The sequence below is a fragment of the Perognathus longimembris genome, chromosome 3 (assembly GCF_023159225.1).
Source record: "Perognathus longimembris pacificus isolate PPM17 chromosome 3, ASM2315922v1, whole genome shotgun sequence".
Classification (NCBI taxonomy): Eukaryota; Metazoa; Chordata; class Mammalia; order Rodentia; family Heteromyidae; genus Perognathus; species Perognathus longimembris.
The window spans coordinates 27,899,989-27,924,433 of NC_063163.1; the positions used below are offsets into that span (position 1 = coordinate 27,899,989).

General features: G+C 37.3%; 1 protein-coding gene across 2 annotated transcripts in view; it reads left to right on the forward strand.

Moving 5' to 3' along the window:
- Positions 1-3,015: 3,015 nt before the first annotated feature.
- The window catches only part of Pcdh9 (protocadherin 9), an 821,831-nt gene continuing 800,401 nt past the window's right edge, over positions 3,016-24,445 (forward strand). For both annotated transcript variants that reach the window (XM_048341264.1, XM_048341265.1), the window contains exons 1-2: positions 3,016-3,583; positions 4,846-8,016. In XM_048341264.1, the coding sequence (XP_048197221.1) occupies positions 4,981-8,016 (3,036 nt within the window). In that variant the 5' untranslated portion in view covers positions 3,016-3,583; positions 4,846-4,980. The remainder of the gene's footprint in view (positions 3,584-4,845; positions 8,017-24,445) is intronic.

Sequence of the window (24,445 nt, forward strand, 5' to 3'; positions counted from 1 at the left end):
TCTAATATGTCTGTCACAATATCTACACAGAAGTGAAATAATTGGGAATTGAATTCATTTCAAGTGCACTAACAAAACATGATAAAATGCAAAATTATATTGGAGAGGTATTTTCTCGCAAACACTAAAAGTAAAAATATTTCTCTATTTCATAATTATACAGCTGTAACTTGTAAATATATAGTATAGCAATGATAAACTGTGAATAGCTACTTAGGTTGAAGATTGTTCTAATGTTTTGGATAGAAATCTTATATCAAAGTAGGAAAGAGATATGATTCTGACCCTTTTAATTTGATTTTCCTCTGAGAATATTAACAATCTCTAATAATATTTCTCCCTATAGACAGCAGCTGGAATGTAATAAGTCAAATATATCTACTCTTCTGGCATTAGGAGTGTAAAATTGATAATGGTTAAGGAATACCAATAATTTAGCTACTCTAAATAAATGCTAGATAGAATAATATGAGATAGTAGCTTCATTTTTACATTACATTCAGTCTCCTTTGGGGATAAAGATACGTAGACGTACATCAATCTGTGGCTTTGACCTTTGGTTCCTTTAATTGAAGTGTAATGATCATACATTTAATCATGTGATTCTTTTCTCTCTCCTTACCTTCTCCATTGCTCATATTAATATTTCATTCATGAGCATGGAAGTGATAATGGGCTATGCCAGCAAATAGAGCTATCCTCCAGCAAACAAGCAATTTTGCTTAATAATGATGACAAATAATTATGGCTAAGCTATATATGTGACTACATGACTTTGAAATGGCTATGGTATGATTAAACTGTAAGAGTGGTGTTCATGAAATGACCTGGAAAGTGGTTCTACTGCTGTGTTTACTGTAAATGTATCAGAATGATGGCTCGTCTGTTTTTAAATAGTTGAGAGCATCACATAGGTGACAATTTGAACAGTGTGTGTAGGTTGTTTTTGTTTGTTTGTTTGTTTTTTTGCCTGGCAAAGTGTTCATTCACCTGGATGAAAGAATACTTTTGTTAACTCTACTTATTGTAGATTTAATACTTTCCTGTTTACAGATTCATATTTTATTTTTAACACTGTGCATGTTCTAATCATATCTCATATTACTATGGTAGCTATGGAACTACATAAAATGCTACAAACCTATTACCTGTAAGGGAATATATATATATATATATGTATATATATATGACTAATAGACTTTACAGTACACCTTTGGATAATGTAGTTTTCCTGTGAAGTTTTCGAGCAAAGAGAAGTTAGCATAAAAGGTAGGGTTTGAAAATTCATGTGAAAAAATCAGAATGTCAAACAAGTCAGTTAAATAATCATCGATGCAATGTCTAGTTTAACAGGCATGACTGGTGATTTCTTCTTTTTTTGCACTTCGAATTTAACCATCTAAAGATAAATATTTATATTTAAGCAGAAAAGCACCGTATTTGTGACCAAGAGGTGTTGGAATACAAGCCACTACCGTGCACAGCTCTGCATGGTATGAAAAGATGGGGCACCCTGAGAAACAAATGTCTTCTTTTATTCCAATAAGCTAAAAAATAAGAGAGAAAAAAAGTTAATCATGCAATAAGACCTTCTCAGACAACCTTTATAATTCATTCATTTAAAAAACGTGTGTACGGGTGTGTGTGTGAGTGCGTGTGTTCCAAGTGAGCTGTGTGTCAATATCTCAAACTTTCCTCTGACCTGGTGGGTTTGTAAGTCTTCAAACCCTCTGCGGTTTACCGATTTCAAGGATCAATCAAGCACCGAAAGTGCTTTGGGGACCATCAGTCATACTGGGGTAAAGCTTAGTCCTTCTGGGAGTCATTCCAACCGGATCTTGCACGAGAGTAGGAAACGTCTGAGCATTTACTACATAGCTGAATCACAGAAATGAATTGCACGGAAAGGAGGAATTGCAACCCAGTGCCTAGGGGAAAGGAAGCGTTCGCAGCTTGGGAAACAGCTGCTCGGGACTCCTTCCAGCCTCGCAGAAGCGAAGTTTGCCACGGAGGGCTGTGGAAGCGCGTGGGGCAGCGGCTGCGCATCGAGGCGAGCAGGGCAACTCGAGTCCCGGGCGCAGCAGGCAGGCAGGCAGGCAGGCAGGCAGGCAAGCAGGCTGGTGCAGAAAGGGCTGGGGACCCCGAGATCCGGTGCATCGCCCCCTGGCCACCGCTGAAACCGCCAATCCTAGCAGCTGCAACTTTTTTTCCCATCCCCAGGCAATGTCCAGGGCCCTTGCAAGTAGGAAGTTCCCAGACCAATGTTCTCTCCCACCTTCTTGGAAAATAAAATAAAAAATAAAATAAAATAAAATCTGCCGCCCCACCTTTAGCTATCCGCCCCGGGCGCCCTTCTTTCTGATGTTCCGGCAGGAAAATGCGTCGGAATGCACGTGGCCTGCTGAGGGTTTACTGCGCTTCGGGGTCTGCCGGCTGGGGTCCCCACGAATCGGGCGTGTGTGAGTGTGTGTGACTACGCGTCTCTCCCTTCGGTGCATTTTGGCCCCTACACTTAGCAATCAGAAATATCTAATGTGCACCCAGAAACGAGCTGCCGGGGAGGGGCTGGCGTCGGGGTGGCTGACCCCAATCGGCCGGCGGCGGTTATCTCTGCTCCCGGAACGCGCGCCCGGTACGATCGTCCCCGTTAGCCTGACCGCAGAGCTCCGCGGCTCGCGGCCCTGCTCGCTCCCGCCAGCGCCGCCGCCGCCCTCCCCTCCAGACTCTGTCGGGCATGCTCATTGCGTGTCCCGGAACACGACTCCCGGGGCCATGATCCGATCTCCGCGTTTTCGTGGTTGCCGATGGGGGCAGGGAGGAGGGTCTGAGGACAGGCGGCTGAGAGACAGTCAGAGCCTTGTATTGCGCCCCCCCTCCCGCCGGGTGCGCCCGCCCGCACCGCAAGATGCAGACCAATCAGAATCGTAGTGGGCGTGGCTTGAGTCGTCACGCCCTCCCTTTGGGCTTATTGAGAGTTATATCAAGAAATTCAGTTCAGTGAGCGGAGAGGAGAGGGGAGAGAGAGGAGAGAGACAGAAGAGAGGGGGCAGAGAAGAAGAGAGAGAGGGAGAGAGGAAGAGCATGCGAGACGGGAAGGAGCGTCTTAGAGTCTCTGAAGCACCCCACAGATAACCGCTTAGGCATTGGTCGGGGTACTGTCACCCGGGAAAGCTGCCAGTGTATCACTATCACCGCAACTCTGACGTTTCCTACAAAGAAGTTAGAGACTTGGGCAGTATTGACATCCGAAGGGAATGGTGTGCCTGATGCTGTGGCAAATACTCTTGAGCTGAAGAAGTGCGCCTGGAGGCGGGGTGCGTTGAAATACCAGAAGCACCCAGACCCAGTGGGTAATAAAGAGGAAACGTTGGAGAGCATGACTAACGACAAATCTGTGAATTTCTTCTCCGGGAGTTGCTAATTTGCCAGCCAAAAGCTACACATTTTACAAGGAGGAGACGTTTGGCTGCTTCATGAATTCTCCCCCAAATTGGTGCTACCAGATGCATGGCTTTCTATGTGTGGGAACAAATCCGTCTTAACTGCAGCAAACCGGGAAGGGAGAAAGGTTGAGGCAACTCACGTAAGTGTAAAGTTTTGCATGCACAATTGTAAATTCTGTGTGTAGCTATGTCGTCAGTGTAGACGAGGGGTGTTCGTAATTGGGTAGACAGTTTGGGGCAGAGCTCACCTTCCGGGGCTGTATCTGCATCCCTACCTGCATCACTCTGCTGGAACTAATCGTGGGCATCAGCTACTGGGCAGCCTAATGCAGATAAGATTCGAGCCTGGGAACTGACCAGTCCTACACAAGTAGGTAGCTGTCTGGAGCTTTGCACCCATTTAAACTGCAGTTAAGGAGGACGTCGGAGCAGAAGCCGTTTTTACGTGCGTTATAGGGTTGCAGTATTTACGTGTGGCCAATGTAAATGATATTTTAAGCAGAGAGCAGGGTCGAGGAAGTGCGTTTCTTCTTTTTTTAATGCTCATTAGAAAATGTTGTGACATGGGAATGTTAGCTGCGTTTCACATACATCTCAGCACTCTCCTCTCTAGGACAAGGGATTGCATTATATTATTAATAATTATTATTATTTCAAAAGTTTTCATGTGCTTTTTTTTTAACCCTAGTGAGGATAATTTGGCAATTTGGATAAATATGAACAGGCTTTGAGTAAGAAATTTGAAGTCCGGGTATTGTGCTTTAAAGCAGTAGAATGTGTAGTTGGCCGGTGACTATTGGTTCTGCTCTTGTATTGCTGCTGCTGCTCTATGTCCAATGCCCCTTTCCCAGTGAAACTGTGTAAGAACTAGGAGAGAGGGGGGGAGGGAGAGAGAGAATCATTGTAGAAAAAAGAGATGACTCAGTGTGGCAGAGGAAAACACACACACACACACACACACACACACACATCTGACATGTGACAAAGCAATTAGCAGGAACCATAGCCAGATACTTAAGGATTTTCGCTTACACCTACAACAACTGCGGAGAGGCGGTTGGAGGCCAGGAGGTGGGGGGGAGGGGAAGAGGAGAGCAAGAATGCATGTTTTCAATTAAACAATATCCTAAAATAAAACAGTCTGGGGAATATACAGGTGAACACAGCTGCTGCTGTTTTCTAATGCAAGAGTAGGTTATTTCATTTTTTTTTCTGGCCAAATCCAACAAGCAGAGGGTATTCCCTGTTTTTAAACCCAGAGTTAACTTGCAAATAGTGGTAGAGCAAACTGCCATGTTTACTAGTAGGCAATAGAGAAAAAAAAAAGTGATGTGATTTGTGTGTGTGTGACTGTGATTTTATTTGCTAAAGAATAATATTGTCTGTACAATTGTGTTGACAGTGGCTGTCTCCAAATAAATGATGAGATGTAATGCATCCTCCAGTCCATGCATACTTCCACTTGCCATTTGTGCATCCTTCCTCAGTGGGAACCTTTAGATCCTAAATTCCAGAGAAGGAAAAGAAATACATTATCATGGACCTGAGGGATTTTTACCTGTTGGCTGCTCTGATTGCCTGTTTAAGGCTGGATTCTGCCATAGCTCAAGAACTTATTTACACGATTAGAGAAGAATTGCCTGAAAATGTACCCATAGGAAACATACCAAAGGACTTGAACATTTCTCACATCAATGCAGCCACAGGGACCAGTGCCAGCCTTGTCTACAGACTGGTTTCTAAAGCTGGAGATGCCCCTTTGGTGAAAGTATCCAGCAGCACTGGAGAGATTTTCACCACCTCTAATAGAATAGACCGAGAAAAACTCTGTGCAGGAGCTACTTATGCTGAGGAGAATGAGTGTTTCTTTGAACTTGAGGTGGTGATCCTCCCCAATGACTTTTTCCGGCTGATCAAAATAAAGATAATTGTCAAGGATACCAATGATAATGCCCCCATGTTTCCATCTCCTGTCATCAATATTTCCATCCCCGAAAACACTTTGATCAACAGTCGCTTTCCGATTCCATCAGCAACAGATCCTGACACAGGCTTCAATGGTGTACAGCATTATGAATTGCTAAATGGGCAGAGTGTTTTTGGACTAGATATTGTGGAAACTCCAGAGGGAGAGAAGTGGCCGCAATTGATTGTTCAGCAAAACTTGGATAGAGAACAGAAAGATACCTATGTGATGAAAATCAAAGTGGAGGATGGAGGCACTCCACAGAAATCCAGCACAGCCATACTGCAGGTCACAGTAAGTGATGTCAATGACAACAGGCCAGTGTTTAAAGAGGGTCAAGTGGAGGTGCATATTCCTGAGAATGCTCCTGTGGGGACCTCTGTCATTCAGCTCCATGCTACTGATGCAGACATTGGGAGCAATGCTGAAATCAGATATGTGTTTGGTGCCCAGGTCGCCCCTGCAACCAAAAGACTCTTTGCTTTAAATAACACTACTGGGCTGATTACAGTTCAAAGGTCCTTAGACAGAGAAGAGACAGCCATTCACAAAGTGACCGTGCTGGCCAGTGATGGCAGCTCCACACCTGCCCGAGCCACAGTGACCATCAATGTCACTGATGTAAACGATAACCCTCCCAACATCGACCTCAGGTACATTATAAGTCCCATCAATGGCACGGTGTATTTATCTGAGAAAGATCCTGTCAATACAAAGATTGCCCTCATTACAGTTTCAGATAAGGACACAGATGTGAATGGCAAAGTGATCTGTTTTATTGAGAGAGAGGTCCCATTTCATTTGAAGGCAGTCTATGACAACCAGTATTTGTTAGAGACCTCTTCCTTGTTGGACTATGAGGGCACCAAAGAATTCAGCTTTAAAATAGTTGCCTCTGATTCTGGGAAGCCCAGCTTGAATCAGACTGCCCTTGTAAGGGTTAAGCTTGAAGATGAAAATGACAACCCACCAATTTTCAACCAGCCTGTAATTGAGCTGTCAGTTTCTGAAAACAACCGACGTGGGTTATACTTAACAACTATTAGTGCCACAGATGACGATAGCGGGAAAAATGCAGACATTGTTTATCAGCTTGGACCGAATGCCTCCTTCTTTGATCTGGACCGAAAGACAGGAGTTTTGACAGCCTCCAGAGTCTTTGACAGAGAGGAGCAAGAACGATTCATTTTTACAGTCACTGCCAGGGACAATGGGACCCCTCCCCTGCAAAGCCAAGCAGCCGTGATAGTGACAGTTCTGGATGAGAATGACAACAGCCCTAAGTTTACTCATAACCATTTTCAATTTTTTGTGTCTGAGAATCTGCCAAAGTATAGTACTGTGGGGGTGATCACAGTGACAGATGCAGATGCGGGGGAAAATAAAGCGGTGACTCTTTCCATTCTAAATGACAATGAGAATTTTGTGTTGGATCCCTACTCAGGAGTCATAAAGTCAAATGTCTCCTTTGATAGAGAGCAGCAGAGTTCTTACACTTTTGATGTCAAAGCCACGGATGGAGGGCAACCACCTCGTTCCTCGACTGCAAAAGTTACTATCAATGTCATGGATGTCAATGACAACAGCCCGGTGGTCATTTCTCCACCGTCGAATACTTCTTTTAAGTTGGTGCCCCTCTCGGCCATTCCTGGGTCTGTGGTGGCGGAAGTTTTTGCCGTGGATATCGACACGGGAATGAACGCAGAACTCAAGTATACCATAGTCAGTGGCAACAACAAAGGGTTATTTCGGATTGATCCAGTCACAGGTAACATCACTCTGGAAGAGAAGCCGGCACCCACCGATGTGGGTTTGCACCGTTTGGTGGTCAATATCAGTGACCTGGGGTACCCTAAGTCTCTGCACACACTCGTGCTCGTGTTCCTGTACGTCAACGACACCGCGGGAAACGCCTCCTATATCTACGACTTGATCCGCAGGACTATGGAGACACCCTTGGACAGGAACATAGGGGACAGTAGCCAACCCTATCAAAACGAGGATTATCTCACCATCATGATCGCCATTGTCGCCGGAGCCATGGTGGTCATCGTGGTGATCTTCGTCACTGTTCTGGTACGCTGTCGCCATGCCTCACGGTTCAAAGCCGCTCAGAGGAGCAAGCAAGGGGCCGAGTGGATGTCTCCCAACCAGGAGAACAAACAAAACAAGAAGAAGAAGCGGAAGAAAAGGAAGTCTCCCAAGAGCTCTCTTCTGAACTTTGTGACCATTGAAGAGTCTAAACCTGATGATGCCGTTCACGAACCTATCAATGGGACAATCAGCCTTCCAGCTGAACTGGAGGAACAAAGTATAGGAAGATTTGACTGGGGTCCAGCACCTCCAACCACCTTCAAGCCTAACAGCCCTGACCTGGCCAAGCACTACAAATCTGCCTCTCCACAGCCTGCTTTTCATCTCAAACCAGACACTCCAGTTTCTGTGAAAAAGCACCACGTGATTCAGGAGCTCCCTTTGGACAACACCTTTGTCGGGGGCTGTGACACCCTATCCAAACGCTCCTCAACTAGTTCAGACCACTTCAGTGCCTCAGAGTGCAGTTCCCAAGGAGGCTTCAAGACAAAGGGTCCTTTACACACCAGACAGGTAAACGAGCACTTTTACTGGTCTATAAGTACTGCATACAAGTGCCCAGTCAACCAGTATTAACGTGCCAGTATGTCTATTGTTTTGGTCTAACTTTAGCTTAGTTATAAAATAGGGGAAAAGAAAAGGAAAGAAAAAAAAAAACTTGACCCCTTTTCTATTCCACTGGGGCTCACTCAAGAATTTTTAGCACAGCTTTGAAATTTCTGAGTTCTGAGAATTATTTAACCTCCTGGTATCCTTCAAATGGCAAAAGACGAAAAGAGGAAATTATTTCAAAATGTCCCAAGATAATGTTTGAGGAAAAGGTAAAACAAAAACAAAAAACCAAAATATACTGCTGTGCCAAATTCTGCTCCTGAGGTTTCCAAATTACCTTTTGATCTAATAAGCCACCTTCAAATCTCAAGTATTAAGTGGCATTTGAAGGTCTGATGCCAGTTACATCAAAGCTGTGCTTATTAAAGGGGTTAATCCCCCCCCCCAGTATTAAATGTACATCAGTGATGAAGCACATGATGGTTGATAGATTGCAACTAAGCCATATAGGAAGTCATCTCTTTGATTTCAAATTATTTTATTGTATTATAGTAAATTGGGACTTTAACAGATTTTCAGTGTCAGCAGTGGTAAAATATGCTTTCAAAAAAAAAAGAAAAAAGAGAATGCTTTTTTTCTAATATAAATGATTTATTGAGAAAAGAAGGAATCCATTGTAAATATTCTCTCATCTTAGTAATGCATAAGTGATCTGTCATAACTCATTTTAAACTGTGAAAGATGCCATATGAAGAGGGATTAAGAGGCTGAGAAACTCATATTTCAACCAAATCCAGAATTAGTTTTTCTTAGGTCTAATAATTCCTTGTTAATAAAGATTTAAATGCAGTGCTGTCTAATTTATTTCACTAGTGCCTGTCTGTTGTCACAAAATTTGAATGTCGATAATAGCCTGTAGATGGCACTAAGGTATCATGTCGCTTGCCCTGGCCCTGGCCAATCCTGCAGTGGCAGCAAAATGGGAGGGGTGGGGGGTGGGGGAGTGAAGGAGGGAAGGCCCAAGCAGGTAGGATAGCCAAAGATACCTTTTATTTAATGATATTTGTTTTGGACCCACTAGCATTTAAATTCATGTGTTTGCTCTGTAATGATTAGCTCCCAACACACCAACTTTCTAGGATTTCTTAATCTGGGTTCTTGCTGTTTTGGTATGGAGTCCAACCCTAGTGATGGCCCATTCACCATTGTTAAAAGTAAGGAGTGTGTAGACTTTAGAAAATTAAGTAAGACAAAATTCATGAGCAGAATAGTCTTGATAGTCATTGATGAGAGTGCGGAAAAGCACAAGATTTTTTATCCTCCACCCTCCCCGCCTCCCTGGTAGAGTAGGGTCTCCTGTAGAAACTATTTCCCCTTTACTATCTATTCATTCTTATGAGATGGCTTTGTCTCTATGGCAATAAAATAATTATGAAAATAGCTTAGATAATAAGTATAGTAAAAATCCCCATTTGAAATGTTAAAATTTATTGATCATTTTAGAAGCACAAAAGCTTAAAGCTTAAATACACATGATGAAATGACTTAAAACAAATAAATCAGCTTTGAAGTCCTGGAATAATTGTGAGGTTATTATGTACAAGTTGAAAGTTGAAAGGACAACTCATTTCTTTATGTTAACTTTGCCATTTGAAAAGAGGATGATACTTTAAAATTTGGAAATTGGCCAGGTTACTAACTATTTTATAAAGGAGTTAAAGAGTTAATTTCAAGAAAAGTGTTGGGTGAAACTAAATGGCCATAATTAAGAAGTTGCTATTTTAATGGGAAAAAAACATAGTTTTACTGTTCATTTTTGCTATGAAGGTTGCTCACAATGTTTATAACACTTTATGATTTATATTCTGTCTTTATGAAATTAATGTGTTCTAAAGCTTTTCATATGAAATCTGTTTTCCAAAGATATGTTGTTGTACTTCCCACATCTTTCTTTTCATCTAAGTGTACTGGGTATTAGCTTTGAGGTACATGCCAACTTTTTCTGTGTATCAATAGCTGAGCTTATATATGTAGTGCAGTGATATAAATTTAAGTGCATTTCAGTAAAGCATGTACAAGACCTTTTCTTTGAAGCTTAGTTTATCAGAAAGATATTTGTTGGCATGATGTAATCCTTCAATAGGATGTTGAGTAATTCTCTAACTGGAACTGAAATGCAATTTAGACTTTTTTTTCTGACCATGTGGTGCTTTGCAGCTTTCCATCATTTTGATGGCCAAATGTAACTGTAATTCAAAATTATGATAAAAAGTTGCTAAAACAGCTTTCTTTGCACCTTTTAGAAGTTTCTCTGATGAAAGATAAAAATTAGTGATGTTGGGGAAAAAGAATATTAGAAATTAGTTGAGAGGTATGTGTAATAGCCAAGTCAGTACATATGATTTTAGGGGGGAAAGGCCTGTTTTCTGTAAACAAAAGATTCAAATAATATTCAACTCATTAAATTTGGTTGCACGGAACTATAGGCAACTATCTGAAGCTGCTTTAGTTTAGATAAGGCATCTTTCCCTTGGTTAGCTCCTTCAGTTCAACTAGTGGCTTTTATACAAGGTACACAACTAGCAAAGTAAAGTTTATTTTTACATTAGCTTTCAAAAGACTTTATCAAATAATCTATTATCTGAAAATATTTTTATTCTCATGGACCACAGCAGATCACCTCCTCTTTATGGTGCTAATGGATAGTGGGTAAAATGTAAGAATCTTTAGCAAAAGGTTGCCAAACAAATGCCACTAAGTTGTATTGTCTATACAATTAAAATGTGCTTGATTTCTACATTATGGAGTTGTTTTTGCTACAGTGATTCCTATTTTGTCTTATTATTTCATCTGTGCTGTTTTCCTTTACATTTCCCTACAAAGAATGTACCAAACAATTTCAGATCATTCCCTCTATCTTCTCAGTCATTCTATCTTTTTAGATTCCATTTTTATTCAGTATAACAAATCTATCACAGTATGTTCCACTACTTTCCATAAACTTTTATGAGTGTTTCTTAGCATTCCCAGATTGAGCATTTCCATAGCTTAAGAAAAAGATTATATCTTGGTATGTATTTATCTACATGAAAGAACACTTTCCCACCATAAGTTTGAGCGGGTGATAACATAATCAAATCCAGTAGGGTTTTAAGTGATAAAACTCTTGGATATATTTTTCCAAAAAGAGAAATGAAGATATTATTTGTGGTTGTGATTTTTAAATATGTGCTTCCAAATTGTGCTTTGAAATTGTAGGATGTGGCAGAATCACTTGGACAAAAGTTTGGTCCTCACGGAGTGGGGTCTGGTTCAGTACTATTGGGTCAGGCCTACAATGTACCTTGATAGCCATTTCCTAGGTAATATTGATCCTGCTAATCAAGGGAACAGAGTTTTAGAACCTGCCTTAGCATACTGCAGCAAGAGATCCAAGCTCCTTTCCTCTCATAATATCATCCAGCACACCTGCTTTTGCCCAGCCCGACTTTCACCTAAGTATTGACAGCATTTTATTGTAGCTGGAGGCTTTACAGTAAGCTGTTGATTGCTGTTTCCTAACGCAGCAGTTGACAGCATTTGGGGAATTAATCTTCTTGGCCCCAGTGTGCTTTTTTTTCTTTTTTTTTTCTTTTAACAGGAAGGGGATGTTAATAAATAAAAATGTTAAGGTTACAAACAATAGTGATGTATTTACATTTGACAAGTTCTACAAGTAGTATACAACCTGTGAGAGTTCGACAGGAGTTTGGTTCTAGGTAAAGAGTATATTTTGTTTTCTAAATGCAATGTTCCTTTTAGAGCTTAAATATCCTGGCTAACGTTTTACAAACTAAGGTAATTTCTCATACACACATCTACATGTGAACAGAAAGATCTGTGCATTGAAATAGTGTGTGCATGTTGTACTCAAGTGTGTGCATGTGTTTTGACAGCCATAAAGGGAATTGGTTTAACCCCAAACCAGCCAGGTATACTATATCACATTTATTATTACTTTTCTTTCTTTTTAACAGTAATCTACAATCACTACTGAAATGTTATTGTGTCATGTAAAACAAAGGAGGCAGTCACAGTAGAGTTAGAAAGAAAAAAACCCTGCAATTCAAAGTGAAGGGAGCAAATGTTAACTAATGTGAATTGAGCAAAACTGTTGAAATATTTTCAGCTATTGAACTGTGGAGTATACTGACCCTGATGGTTGAACTTGAGAGGGATATTATGAAATATGACTCCCCAACTGCAAGTTATTTTAACAATGTTATGAATTGTGATTTTTATTTCTACTCCCTTTCCTTGGGCATATGTCCTATGGTCATAAAGTTGGGAGAGAGAATGGGGTGTCTTTGGATATTCTTTCAAGTGTTTGAAATAAAGACTGGCAAACTGTTCAAAATGGCTACTTATTTTTTTGGATTTTTGGGACAAGCATTTGATATTTTCTTCTAAACTGATGATGCCCCAAACCTATAAAGTTCAAGATACAGAATGGCACTCATTTCTAACAAACTTAAGGAGAACAGAAAATGAAAAGTTGTAACTGAATTGAACATAGGTATGTGTGGTAATTCCTGAACATTTGATAACACAAAATAGGTTTCTATAATGAACATATTGTATTCTTTTATGCTCTAATTTTTGCAATTATATGGAGAATATACTTTAGTGTCTATGTAGGTTTTGATGAGATATCTTCATATTTCGACCAAGTTGCGTAAAGTTAATATTTCTCAGGGCAAGTGAAATAGCTTAGTAGTAGAGCACTTGCCTGCAATGTACAAGGCCCAGAAATGATACTCCTTAGTATGGAAAAGAAAAAGAAACTGCAGGGAAATGTTCTGTCAGTAATAATACATTATTTTTGTATGTTTTCGCTTTCATTATTTTCACAAGTTATCACTTACTTTGTGCTCCTAGGAAAAAAATGAATAGGTAAAGAAAAAGTACAGGATTTAGATTCATTGCAAACTGTAAATCTAGAATTTCTTCTTGTGACTTATATTGCTTCCTGGGTTTTAAACTTTCATACTCACTTTTGTGTGTTATCTATAAATTATATAGAAAATTATATGTTTTTAACTTCTTGGTACAGGGTTGCTCGTGCTACATTATTTTACACTATAGAAAGTGACACTTTTCAATCAGTTTTTCTTCCAACATTTTATATTCTTTCAATTACTTTTATTATTTAGATTCTTCAGTTTCATGTTTTATTAGTTTTATTATTTATTGTTTTAATGGACGGAATTCAGTAGACTGCTAAATGACAAAGTCTAGTATTTGCATTGGTTCACTTATACAAGTCTGTATGTTTACACAGTTCTCCAGTCAAGTAGAATCTGTACTTCCAAGTTTAATTATGCTGGTGGTAGGTGCTTAATTGGTGTGCAATTGAAAATCAAACCAAATCAAATTTAAGATCTTCCTACTACTTTCACTTGAAAACATCAAAGGGTAAACTTTGTCCAAATTTATTTTTGCATTTTCATGAAGAGGATTCTGTATTCAAACTATAAGTTAGATTCTTGATAATATTAATGAATCAGTTACCATATATTTTGCTTCACTGTAAATAATTAAGAATACACTGTGGATTTAAATTTATTTTTCACTTTCATGACACATTAAAGTATTAAAGTTCTTTCCAGATTTGAACATATCAGAGCCCCCTAAGTTATATCATTTGTAAACTATGGCTTCAGCCTGGGCTAGCAATAGTGAGAATTTTAGGAAACGAAATAAGTACAGTCAGATATTCAAAAGAATGATGCTAATATCTCACCACCTTTGTACAGACTAACCCTTTCTGCCACAATGACACACATTTGTACCATGCAATAGATGTAAATGCAAATGTAGTACAGAATATGGCCTCTCAGGCACATAAGGAGATATACTCCCCTGTTTAAGATTTCATAAGTTCTGATTTCAGAAAACTGTTAAAGCTGTCAAACATTTCATTTGGAAAGGAACACATACTTATTTCCCTTTCTTTGATACAAACCTATAGCACTGTCAGTCATCAGAAACATAGAACTTGAAAGATATAATAACCTGTATGACATCTTGGTTTTCCTTCATATACCTTTCCCCTAAAACATGACTCATTAAAATTGAAATTCATATATAAGTAAAATAACAGCCCTCTCATAGTTCAGATGTAATAGAACTGGAAAACATTGATAATTAACCTCCTCCCTCTCATATTTTTTTCCTATGGACATTTTGTCACATATACACAAGATTCGTGGCAGAATTTTCTAAAGCATAACATATACCTTTAAGAAATTCACAACTCAGAGTTATTCATTATGAATATATATGTGTATATATAAAGTATACTTCGCATTGAAAATGATGGATGGAGATTACATATTACTAGGCGTGGCAAAGTTGTGATCACAGGCAGGATTAGTCAGGCGTATTTGAGTGATTTTTTTTACTCATTTGTGCTAATTATCACAGTATTAGGGAGACATACATGAGGCTTAGCTATTCTTAGGAGGATTCTAGAGCACACAATTATAGAAACTTTTATTTTAAGAATTGAGATGTATTCTATTTTATCTCATGCAGTATCATGTATTTAACATTCTTGCACTGTTTGTATATCTGACTATCTCTATATTTTAGTATTACACAGCTTTGCTCGTATCCAATCTACAAACTTTCTTCACAGTCTAAGCAGTTGATTAAGAAACTCTAATCCCTTTCAGGATATTTAGAAAGTAATGGGTTGCAGAGTCTTTGGATCTTTAAGCTTCCATTGTGAATGGTATGAAGAATTGTCATTGAGCTGGTATTTGCATATATCTCTTCCAGTGCTAGTTACTTTGCCTCCTTTTTTTGTCTCCTAATCTTCAGCTTTCATCCTAAGAATATTTATTTTAGTCGGAAATAAGCATGCCAGTGATAGAAATTTGGGATTCACCTCCAAATGAATGCCATCACAGACAAGGAAGCTCTGGCACATTTTGCATAGATCTGTATGAACACAGTGAACCCTTCATAAGCTCTTAGATTGCAGGAAATCAGTGCTGAAAATTAAGTGGGGTTTTAAAGATTTGCAAAGTAGAGAGCTTTGTATAATGCTGGTATTGCAGGTGCCTATTAAATATGAAGTAAAGGCTTTGTAATACAACTCTAACACATTTCCCTCCATATTAGAGTGATTTATAGCTGAGGGAATTGGTCTTGCTGGATTTTTTTTAATATATAAAAAAATTCAATCCATCTAAAAGAATGCAAACCTTAAATGCATGACTTACAATGGACAGATTTGATCTTTTTTGAGTCTACAGACAAACACTATGGGCTTGCTTGTCTGAATTGTAGTACCCTCTCATGTTCAGGATCAGACTCCACCTTTCTTTAGAAGAAACTCAATTGTATTTACAATTGTCCTCTAAACATAAATCAGATGAAAACCATAGGTAGCTATAGACTATACAACATTGCCATAATGAAGAGGGTTGAGTACTGAGTACTTTGTCCTCATAGGAATTGACATTTACTCATTTCTAGACCATTTTTAGAATTCCTCTTTGCTTCATTTGTAGACAGTGTGTACTTGTAGCACAGCATTTAGTTTCAGTCACTCACATTTCCCTTCATGTCAGTGTTCAGTAAATGCCAAAGTGTTCCTTAAAGCTTAGTTTCCCTGATTAACCTTATTACATACAAAACGGTGGAAATAGCTATGTTTATTCTAAATAATTTTATGAATTTTATATATTTTCCCACCCACAATCCATATATTGCTCATAGTAGGCACAGTAGCTGCTTGTGAGTCATCATAAGGAATTTATTTTGAACATAAAAGGTGGGTTTTTTTTGGTGGTGGGAACCCCATTTTAGAGAATATGGTATTTTGTTTTCCCTCATTAAACTAACTCCAATGTGGAGAAAAATGGAAATACACAGGATTTATGAAATGAAGCTGTAGCTTTTAGAAGAAGAAAATGTCATCTGCTGACAGAGATTCTCTAGTAGTTCATTTTCAGAGAGAGAGAGAGAGAGAGAAAAGAAAATAATACTGGTGCTTTGTTATGATTCGGAGGATGCAGCCAATCTGTGCTCTGTGCAATAGCAGCTGCATGCTGAGGATGTTCAAATACACAGTCACATAGGATTCTGCAGGAAACTTGCTGTCAATGGTGAAAGTGACAAATGGAGACAAAATGGAGTGAGTCCTGAGTTGTAAGTTGGTACCCTTCTGTGTCATACATTTATGTCATTTAACCAATTTTCACCTTGGCATTCTGGAATGCCAATAAGCTTTTCTCTATGTGTCAGCTGGGGACATGTGGGGACTGGCAAGAGTGATTCGCTCTGTTTCTTGTCCTTCACTAGTTAGATGATATTCATTTGTATGATTTTTTAAACATCCAATTTCTTCTCAGTACTTTTAAAATCATTGAGCTTATATATGTAGATTTTACATGTATGTATGCACACAAGAATAATTGAAGAAATACTCACAAAGTGTCACACAAGACCTAGAATGCATCCTTTTGTGATAGACATAGAAAAATAAAAACCTATTCACTCTGACTCATGGTTTCAGATATTTTTCTACATTATTTTTAGATGTTGGTTTCCTAATTAGTATCTTGTCCAAATTAAGGAATGCTTTTTAGACATACAACTGAAGAATATTTCAACTCAACCCATTCAATTTTGCAATTCAAAAGAAAGTAGACTTTATGTGAAAACATTTTTTTCTTTGCCTCACATTGAAATCGGTATGGAAATTCTGTTACAGTGTATTGAAACAGACACCATCTCAGGATATTTAAATGTGACACAAACTCATTTTCATTCTTGATCTTGACAGCAAGATCTTCTAGCAAGAAGTGGCAGTAAAATATGTTGAATCCTTTGATTGATTTTTAAACATGGTAATTATTCAGCAAAAGCATTTCAACACCTAAAGTCTCTATTATAGACAATTAAATTTTGCTCTAGCTAAGGGTTATTGACTTCTGGAAGATACTGGGCACTGCAGTCCTCGGGGCTTAAACTATTCTTGGAGGACCATCTGTTATTAGCAGGACTTCCCATCCTTGCCAGCAGATCCAGGGTCATCTTCAGGCAAATAGTCAAGATTGCTCAAAATATGAGCCTACTCCTTGATGATCTTTCTGTCTTAAATAACTCAGACAAATCAACTCATGATATATTATTATTTACACACACCAGTTAGAATAATATAGTTAAAATGTCTAATTTGCCTTTTTATTTCCAACTAAGCTTGTAACAATGCTGAAAAGAGGTAACCTGGTAGATTTAACTTGAAAAATCAGTTGATAATAGAATTAAACATTACACATTCATTTCATTTTCCAATGACATAATCTAATAAACAAATAAACAAGACATTGGAAATCTAGATGAAGATGGATTTTCCATCACTTAATGGTATGTGTTATTTCTGCTTTTCTTCTAAACATCATTATGTCAAATTATTCATACACCATTCTGTCTACCAATCATATTGCTTTTGAAAATATTAGGTTGTTTTCAGAAGAACAGAGGTGAGATTAATAAAAGACTATCATGTTCCTTCTTTACCAAGCCTCCTGTCCAAAATTTTCTGCAAAATCCTGAATACTTAGATTGGTGAATGGCTACATCTAAGAGAGTTATCAAAAATTTACTTTGCTATCCATCTAACAGACCTATATTTTGGAAGAAAGCAGGTATCATATAAAAGTTCCCCTATCAGCATATTCAGCCATGCATACAGTTTAATAATATCCAGTAGAAAATCTATAAAAGGAAATGAAAAAGTGATTGAATAGTGATTAATGCAGTATCTGGGTTCTGTATTAAATTTTAGAAAGATGTATTTAGTCTCTAATGGAATTAATAGAATATTTTTCATTCCCAAAATTCAAATGTGTCTTTCAAATTATTTGACCTATTTAAATTTGTTTTCAGCAGAAAGAACAGAGACTATGAAAAACAGACTAACAAAAGTGATTGATGAACTGCTATTGGTTGAGAGGATAGCTGGTCCTAGTTTGTCCTTTCTGTCACATGCATCTAATCATGTCTAGTTCATAGGTTTTATGAGAGTAAGTGAACTTGTTGTACTTGGTCATATTCCACTGATGGTACTCAGGAAAAATTACACTTAAGGAAAAATTTTCATTTCTTTAGTCCAAGGAGATCCATTTGCCCCTGACAGAAGTTGCCGACATTAGGTTTATGAGTGTAGTTTTCTTTTCTATTTTTGGTTATTTTTTCTAACTTAAGTTCCACAAATATATTTTCATAAGAAGGCATTTGCATTTACAATAGTATGCTTTTAGTTTCAAACACTATTGTCTATCTAATGTATATTTTATGGCTAAAAAATGTTATGTGAAGTTTACTTTAGTAACAACATCACAATATAACACATTTTTGTTTTGACATTAGTACCCATTGTTGTGTGATTATATGATTTATTCATGTTTAATTTTGAGCATTTCACCTATTACAGTTGTGCATTCCATTTAAAAATGTTCATTCTTTTTAGTATTTGTTGTTAATTGAGTTCCTTGTTGATTCCCCTTAGGAGCCCTACTGTCTCGGGATTTTCACCTTATGCATCACTCCTTTACAAAACAACATATAAGAGAGCAAATCTGTTGCGCAGTCAGTACTTAGCACAGCTGGAGTCATTTGAAACCTGCTGGTTCTTGCTTCCAATTATTCCATAGACTAGAAAGCATCCCTGTTGAAGAAATGGCATGTACTGTGTAATCAAACTATTTAACGTGCCTTTGAGTATGTGCTTCATATTTTTGGGATTTGTCAAATTGATAGTAGAAGGATAATATCCAGCAGTTTTAAGTATTTTTTTCATTCTAAAATAATAAGTATTTCTTCACAAGTTACTTTTTAATGCTTAAATATGGAAGTTTATAATATTGGAGCATGTGGAGAACTAAATAGTGAGATCTAAAAATATTTTAAAATGTAACAATATGATTATTAAAAAAAACACCTTTAATTAACATCCTGGGCTAAAATTATTTCCTTTTTCTGGAATGCCTGAAATTATTAAGATAAAATTGCTGATTTGAACTTAAATCAGAATGTAGCATATGTCTGTAACTAATTCAATTAACTTTATCAACCAAAAAAGAATGTATAGTCATTTTTCCCCCCCACCAGTACTGAAGCTTGGAATCAGGGTCTGAGCACTGTCCCTGGCTTCCCCAGCACCACTTGTGGCTTTTTCTGTATATGTTGTGCTGAGGAATTGAACCCAGGGCTTCATGCATGCTAGGCAAGCAAACACTCTACCACTAAGCCACATTCCCAGCCCTTGTAGTCAAATTTTAATTGGATTTATTTGACTTCTATTGTAAAACACACACAAAAATTTTAACACAGTGTTCACCTTTTCTCCAATCACAATGCATATTATTTTCATTCAAGACAATAACTTAGTAAGAAGAATGGACATAAAAACTAAACAACTTGATAAGAAAGCTTATCCTTTGTGCTTTTAAAGTTTAGCCAACCAGATTAAGTAGGACAAAGTGGCAAGGATTCTCTTTGGCTTTTTGTTTTACACTAAAGTGTGGTTTCCATTTTATAGATTTGAAATACTGGACAACGCAGGCACAATGTCTAGATGGATATTTTCTTGGGTACCAGACCTTGTGGAGTTAAGTCATGGCTTATAGCATGACATACAGTAGATATTCTATAAGTTCTACTTATTGCTGCCATGTGGAAAAACATGGATACACTTAAGCTGAATGACCAGTTACACAATAACTGGTAAAAATTAGATTTTAAGGTTTGGGACTCCTTCTTTTATGTCAGAAATCTATCATTCTTCCTAGCATCAATAACATAGTTCTTGTAACTGTATTAGTATGATTCCATTGTATTTCTATATCAATGTCAGCTCTTAATGGAGAGTTCCAATAAGTCTGTATCCATCACATTTCAGTGATCTGATTCTTCTTCTATAAGGAAATTATTAGGTCTGCCTGGGATAGAAGCACCTCCTCCCTTGCTCTTAGTGAAAGATAACACATAGCCTTAACAGAAATCACCTGCCTGAAACTAATAATCACCTGACTGCCAATCACCTGAATGTGAGTCAGCAAAGGACCCCAGACTATGAGGTCACTTTCTCACCACCCCCCCCTCTCCTATAGAATCCCACTCCCCTACAGTTCATCCTCGCCCCCTCTTTTTTTGGTCTCTCTTGCTCACAGTCAGCCTCTATCATGTGCAGTTGGCAATTTTGTATTTCTCACACAATAAACTCTTCTGCCTGAACTGTGTGGAGTTTCCATTAGGCAACCCTTACAGAACTCTCTATTTCCTGCACTGTATTTCTCACTTCTTCCCCTTGATGAACCAGGTTCACTGGGTTTTCTCACTTGGCAATGTGAAGGGATTTTTCTGACTTCTATATACTCATTGGGATGTACTTTTGACAAGTAGGAAATATCTAACCTTCAATGATTTTTGGTGTAAGGAAATATCCAATTTTATCACTACACTATTGAACCATGTTACATTTTATATTTTTCTTAATGGATATTGATGTTTCTTTTAGATTTATGTTCTACAGCTTTAAATTTCTACTATTTTAAATTTTTTTTGTATAGAAATTTAAACATTCAAACAAAGATGTGCTACATGATCCACTGACATAAACATAAATTAGTTATTTTATTTTCTGTGTGATCTACGAATGGTATTGGACAATATAATTTTTTTTTTTTGGCCAGTCCTGGGCCTTGGACTCAGGGCCTGAGCACTGTCCCTGGCTTCTTCCCGCTCAAGGCTAGCACTCTGCCACTTGAGCCACAGCGCCGCTTCTGGCCATTTTCTGTATATGTGGTGCTGGGGAATCGAACCTAGGGCCTCGTGTATCTGAGGCAGGCACTCTTGCCACTAGGCTATATCCCCAGCCATGACAATATAATTTTTAATGGCACTGTCTGCATAAAAAATTTCAGTGGATCTTAAATATAATGCATTGTTTTCTTAAAAACCTCTTTCTTAAATGCATACATGTCCTGTAAGTTTTGCTATATACATGTTCTATCAGTTTTGCATTGATATCACAGTATCACTGAAATCTATTTTAAAATTCTCTCTTTCTCCCTCCCCTTCTGTCTCTCTTTCGTTCTCTTTATCTCTCTAACCCCTCTTGAAGGCTTTCTCTTTCAAAAGGATAATAAAATTCTAAGATTACTCTAATTGTTTCTTTTTTTTTTTTTGCCAGTCCTTGGGCTTGGACTCAGGGCCTAAGCAATGTCCCTGGCTTCTTTCTGCTCAAAGCTAGCATGCCACTTGAGCCACAGCGCCACTTCTTGCCTTTTCTATATATGGGGTGCAGAGGAATGGAACCCAGGACTTCATGTATACGAGGCAAGCACTCTTACCACTAGGCCATATTCCCAGCCCAGATTACTCTAACTGTAAGAATGCCAGATGTACATTTATCCTTTGTTTAATTTACAAGGAAAGTCCATTTTTTTTCAACATATTCTTTCTAAAATCACACTTGTCCTTGGGAAAAAGTGTTAATATAATTGGAATGAAAAGTCACTTAACTTGTTTCGTTAAGGTTATTCCTAGGTATTTTATTTTGTTTTAATTTATCTTATTTTATTTTGAGACTATTGTAAAAGGAGTTGCTTTCCTGATTTCAGCCTCACTGTTTGCATTGTTGGCATACAGAAAAGCCAAGGTTTTTGAGGATTCATTTTATATCCAAAGTATTGGATCAGCTCAAGTAAATTGGGAGTAGAGTCTATGCGGTTATTTACATACAGGATCATGTCATCTGCAAAGAGAGGGAGTTTTACTTCATCATTTCCTATTAGGATCCCCTTTATATTTGCCTCTTGCCTTATTGCTCTGGCTAGGAATTTTAGTACTATACCAACTGGTGGGGAGGGAGTATTGGGAAGGAAGAAAGGCGAGAGAAAAATGAGGGAGGAGGTAACAAATTTGACCAGAAATGTACTCAGTACCTTATATGTGTAACTGTACCCCCTGTGTGCATTCCCTTAACACTAAAAATTAAAAAAAATCATTTAAAAAGCTATAAGATGGACCTATTGCTGTATTACAAAGTACTTGGGAAATGAGGCATATATTGATGATGTGGAATAATAAGCCAGAATAGACAATGCTTCTAAATAGGGAATTTCTCTTTGTAGAGAGATTTTGAAGATGTTATTTAGAATGAGGTCATTTTGGAAAACAGAGTTTTAGCTTTTGTCCTTTGAAATGATATGAGTTAATGAAGACATGGAACACAGATGTTGGAGCCTAGCTGGAATAAATGGTTAACCTAATTAACTTTTGCTTAGCAATGTTTGTGATTTTGGTAAGTCCACTTTCCTCTGAATATTTATTCCAATATCAGTAAGTCAGTGCAATGACATAAATGTTGAAAATGAATAACATCATTAGGTATGTGTTTCTATTTTTGTCCAAACTTTGATTTCATTATCAAAGGAAACGTCACAAGTGAGCTTTAATATTTCATTAAGACAAGTTTTTTTTAACTAATTCATTTGTAAAATACTAATTTATATATGTATGACTTTATATAAGCAAGTTATTTCAAAATTTCAGTCATTTAAATGAAAAAGAATAATATAATGTCTCACCTGAATATTTTCATGCAAATGTTCCCTAAAAGAAAAAAAAATGGCCATAAGATGTACTATTTTAATTGTAATTAGACTTCAGTGATAACCATCAAGCTGGTAACTAAGTCTAAAAGGATCTTTCCAACTGTTCTGTGGCTGCTTAGGCAACTATCACCAACTAATTACTATAATTAAATGAACTACAAAATTGAAACCTGCTAAAATATGTAGAGCTTAGGAGGAAAATGTGAAATCACACTTGTTAATTTAATATATTAATGAAAATTTAAGCAATTTTGGTACTCAAAAAGCAGTGAATATGAGCAATCACACAAATATACACAACACACTTTTTAAAAAATAAAATGAAAACACCAAGTGTTTGTAGGTTTATTTAGGACCATGGAACAGTATATCCTAAGGAAAGATACATTTATACATCATGAAGACAGAGGTTAGCATCGAAATCACAAGTATTACCCTGTCTACAACCACAGATTTCTGCAGGTAATCAGACATTGTACACTCACTCTATTACTCACTTTGAAAGCTTATTTGGAGTTTTTATATAGTCTTAATTACTTGTTCATTATGCATTTTATGTGACTATATACACACTACCAAAGAAACTAAACCACTAAGAATTATTCTAATCAATATTTATATTTTTCTTATTTTCAATACTTTGCTATGTGTTATTTTCCAATTTTAGTCCATACAAATGTCTTTTCAGAACCATAATTATTTGCAAAAATTCTACTTAATATCTTGACATTTTTTTTCCCTCTGGAAATTAGATAATTGGACATAGTTCTTTGTTTTGTTTTTTTCATTTCTATTATTAAACATTGGAGTAAGCGCTTTTAGGAATCACTTAGAGAAATATTACTTCTTGGCAGGTTTCCCCTTACCAAGCTACATCCATCTGGCCTACTTCTTCTTTGCCTGAATTGTTATGTATTCAAACACTTCAAATCAGTGTCAACATGGTTTCAAACCAAGTCTCATCATGACAACAAAGGATTTGCAGTATTACCATTGTTTATGTAATCTGTTATCACTCTCTTGCATTGGTGGTGATAACAACTTTGCCTTTATGTTATTTGAGATTTTGCCTGCTTTTCTCCTTTTGAACCAGTAAATTAATTTATCTTTAAATTAAAAATAATAACAAAACAAGAGAAAAATCTCAACCAAGTGATTGGTTTTTATAGTGTGAGTGGAACTGTCAGCTTAAAAATAACATATAGCTGCTATATTTTCATGAGTAATGTAACTTGTTTTGAATCTTTCTACCTTGATATATGAAAGTATGGTAGTTCTTCCTAAGTTTAAGAGGACTCAATATTAGTTTAAGGAAAAATAAGTTAAATAATGCTCACTTATATTTTAGGCAGACAAATCAGAGGGAATTTACAGAACAATCTGAATAATCAGCAATGTCAGTATACTATGAAAAGAAGCCTTATGGGTGTGTTTTTTTCTGTTTTATCTTTTTTTTGGATTTTTTTTTTGTATTTTAAGAAGACATGTTTACAAATTATCCAGCCTCTCTCACGTTATACCACCTAAATGTTAAGTTTGTGAAACTTGGTTACCTTGTCACAAATTAAATTTATGTTTTGCTATTAAATTACTTCCATATTCTGTGTAGAATATTACAGAAACAAAGACACATAGGATGGCACTGAATCTTGAATAGCATCCTTTGAATCTTCTCCAAACAACCAATGATTTAGAAATTTCATTTCCTTGGCATT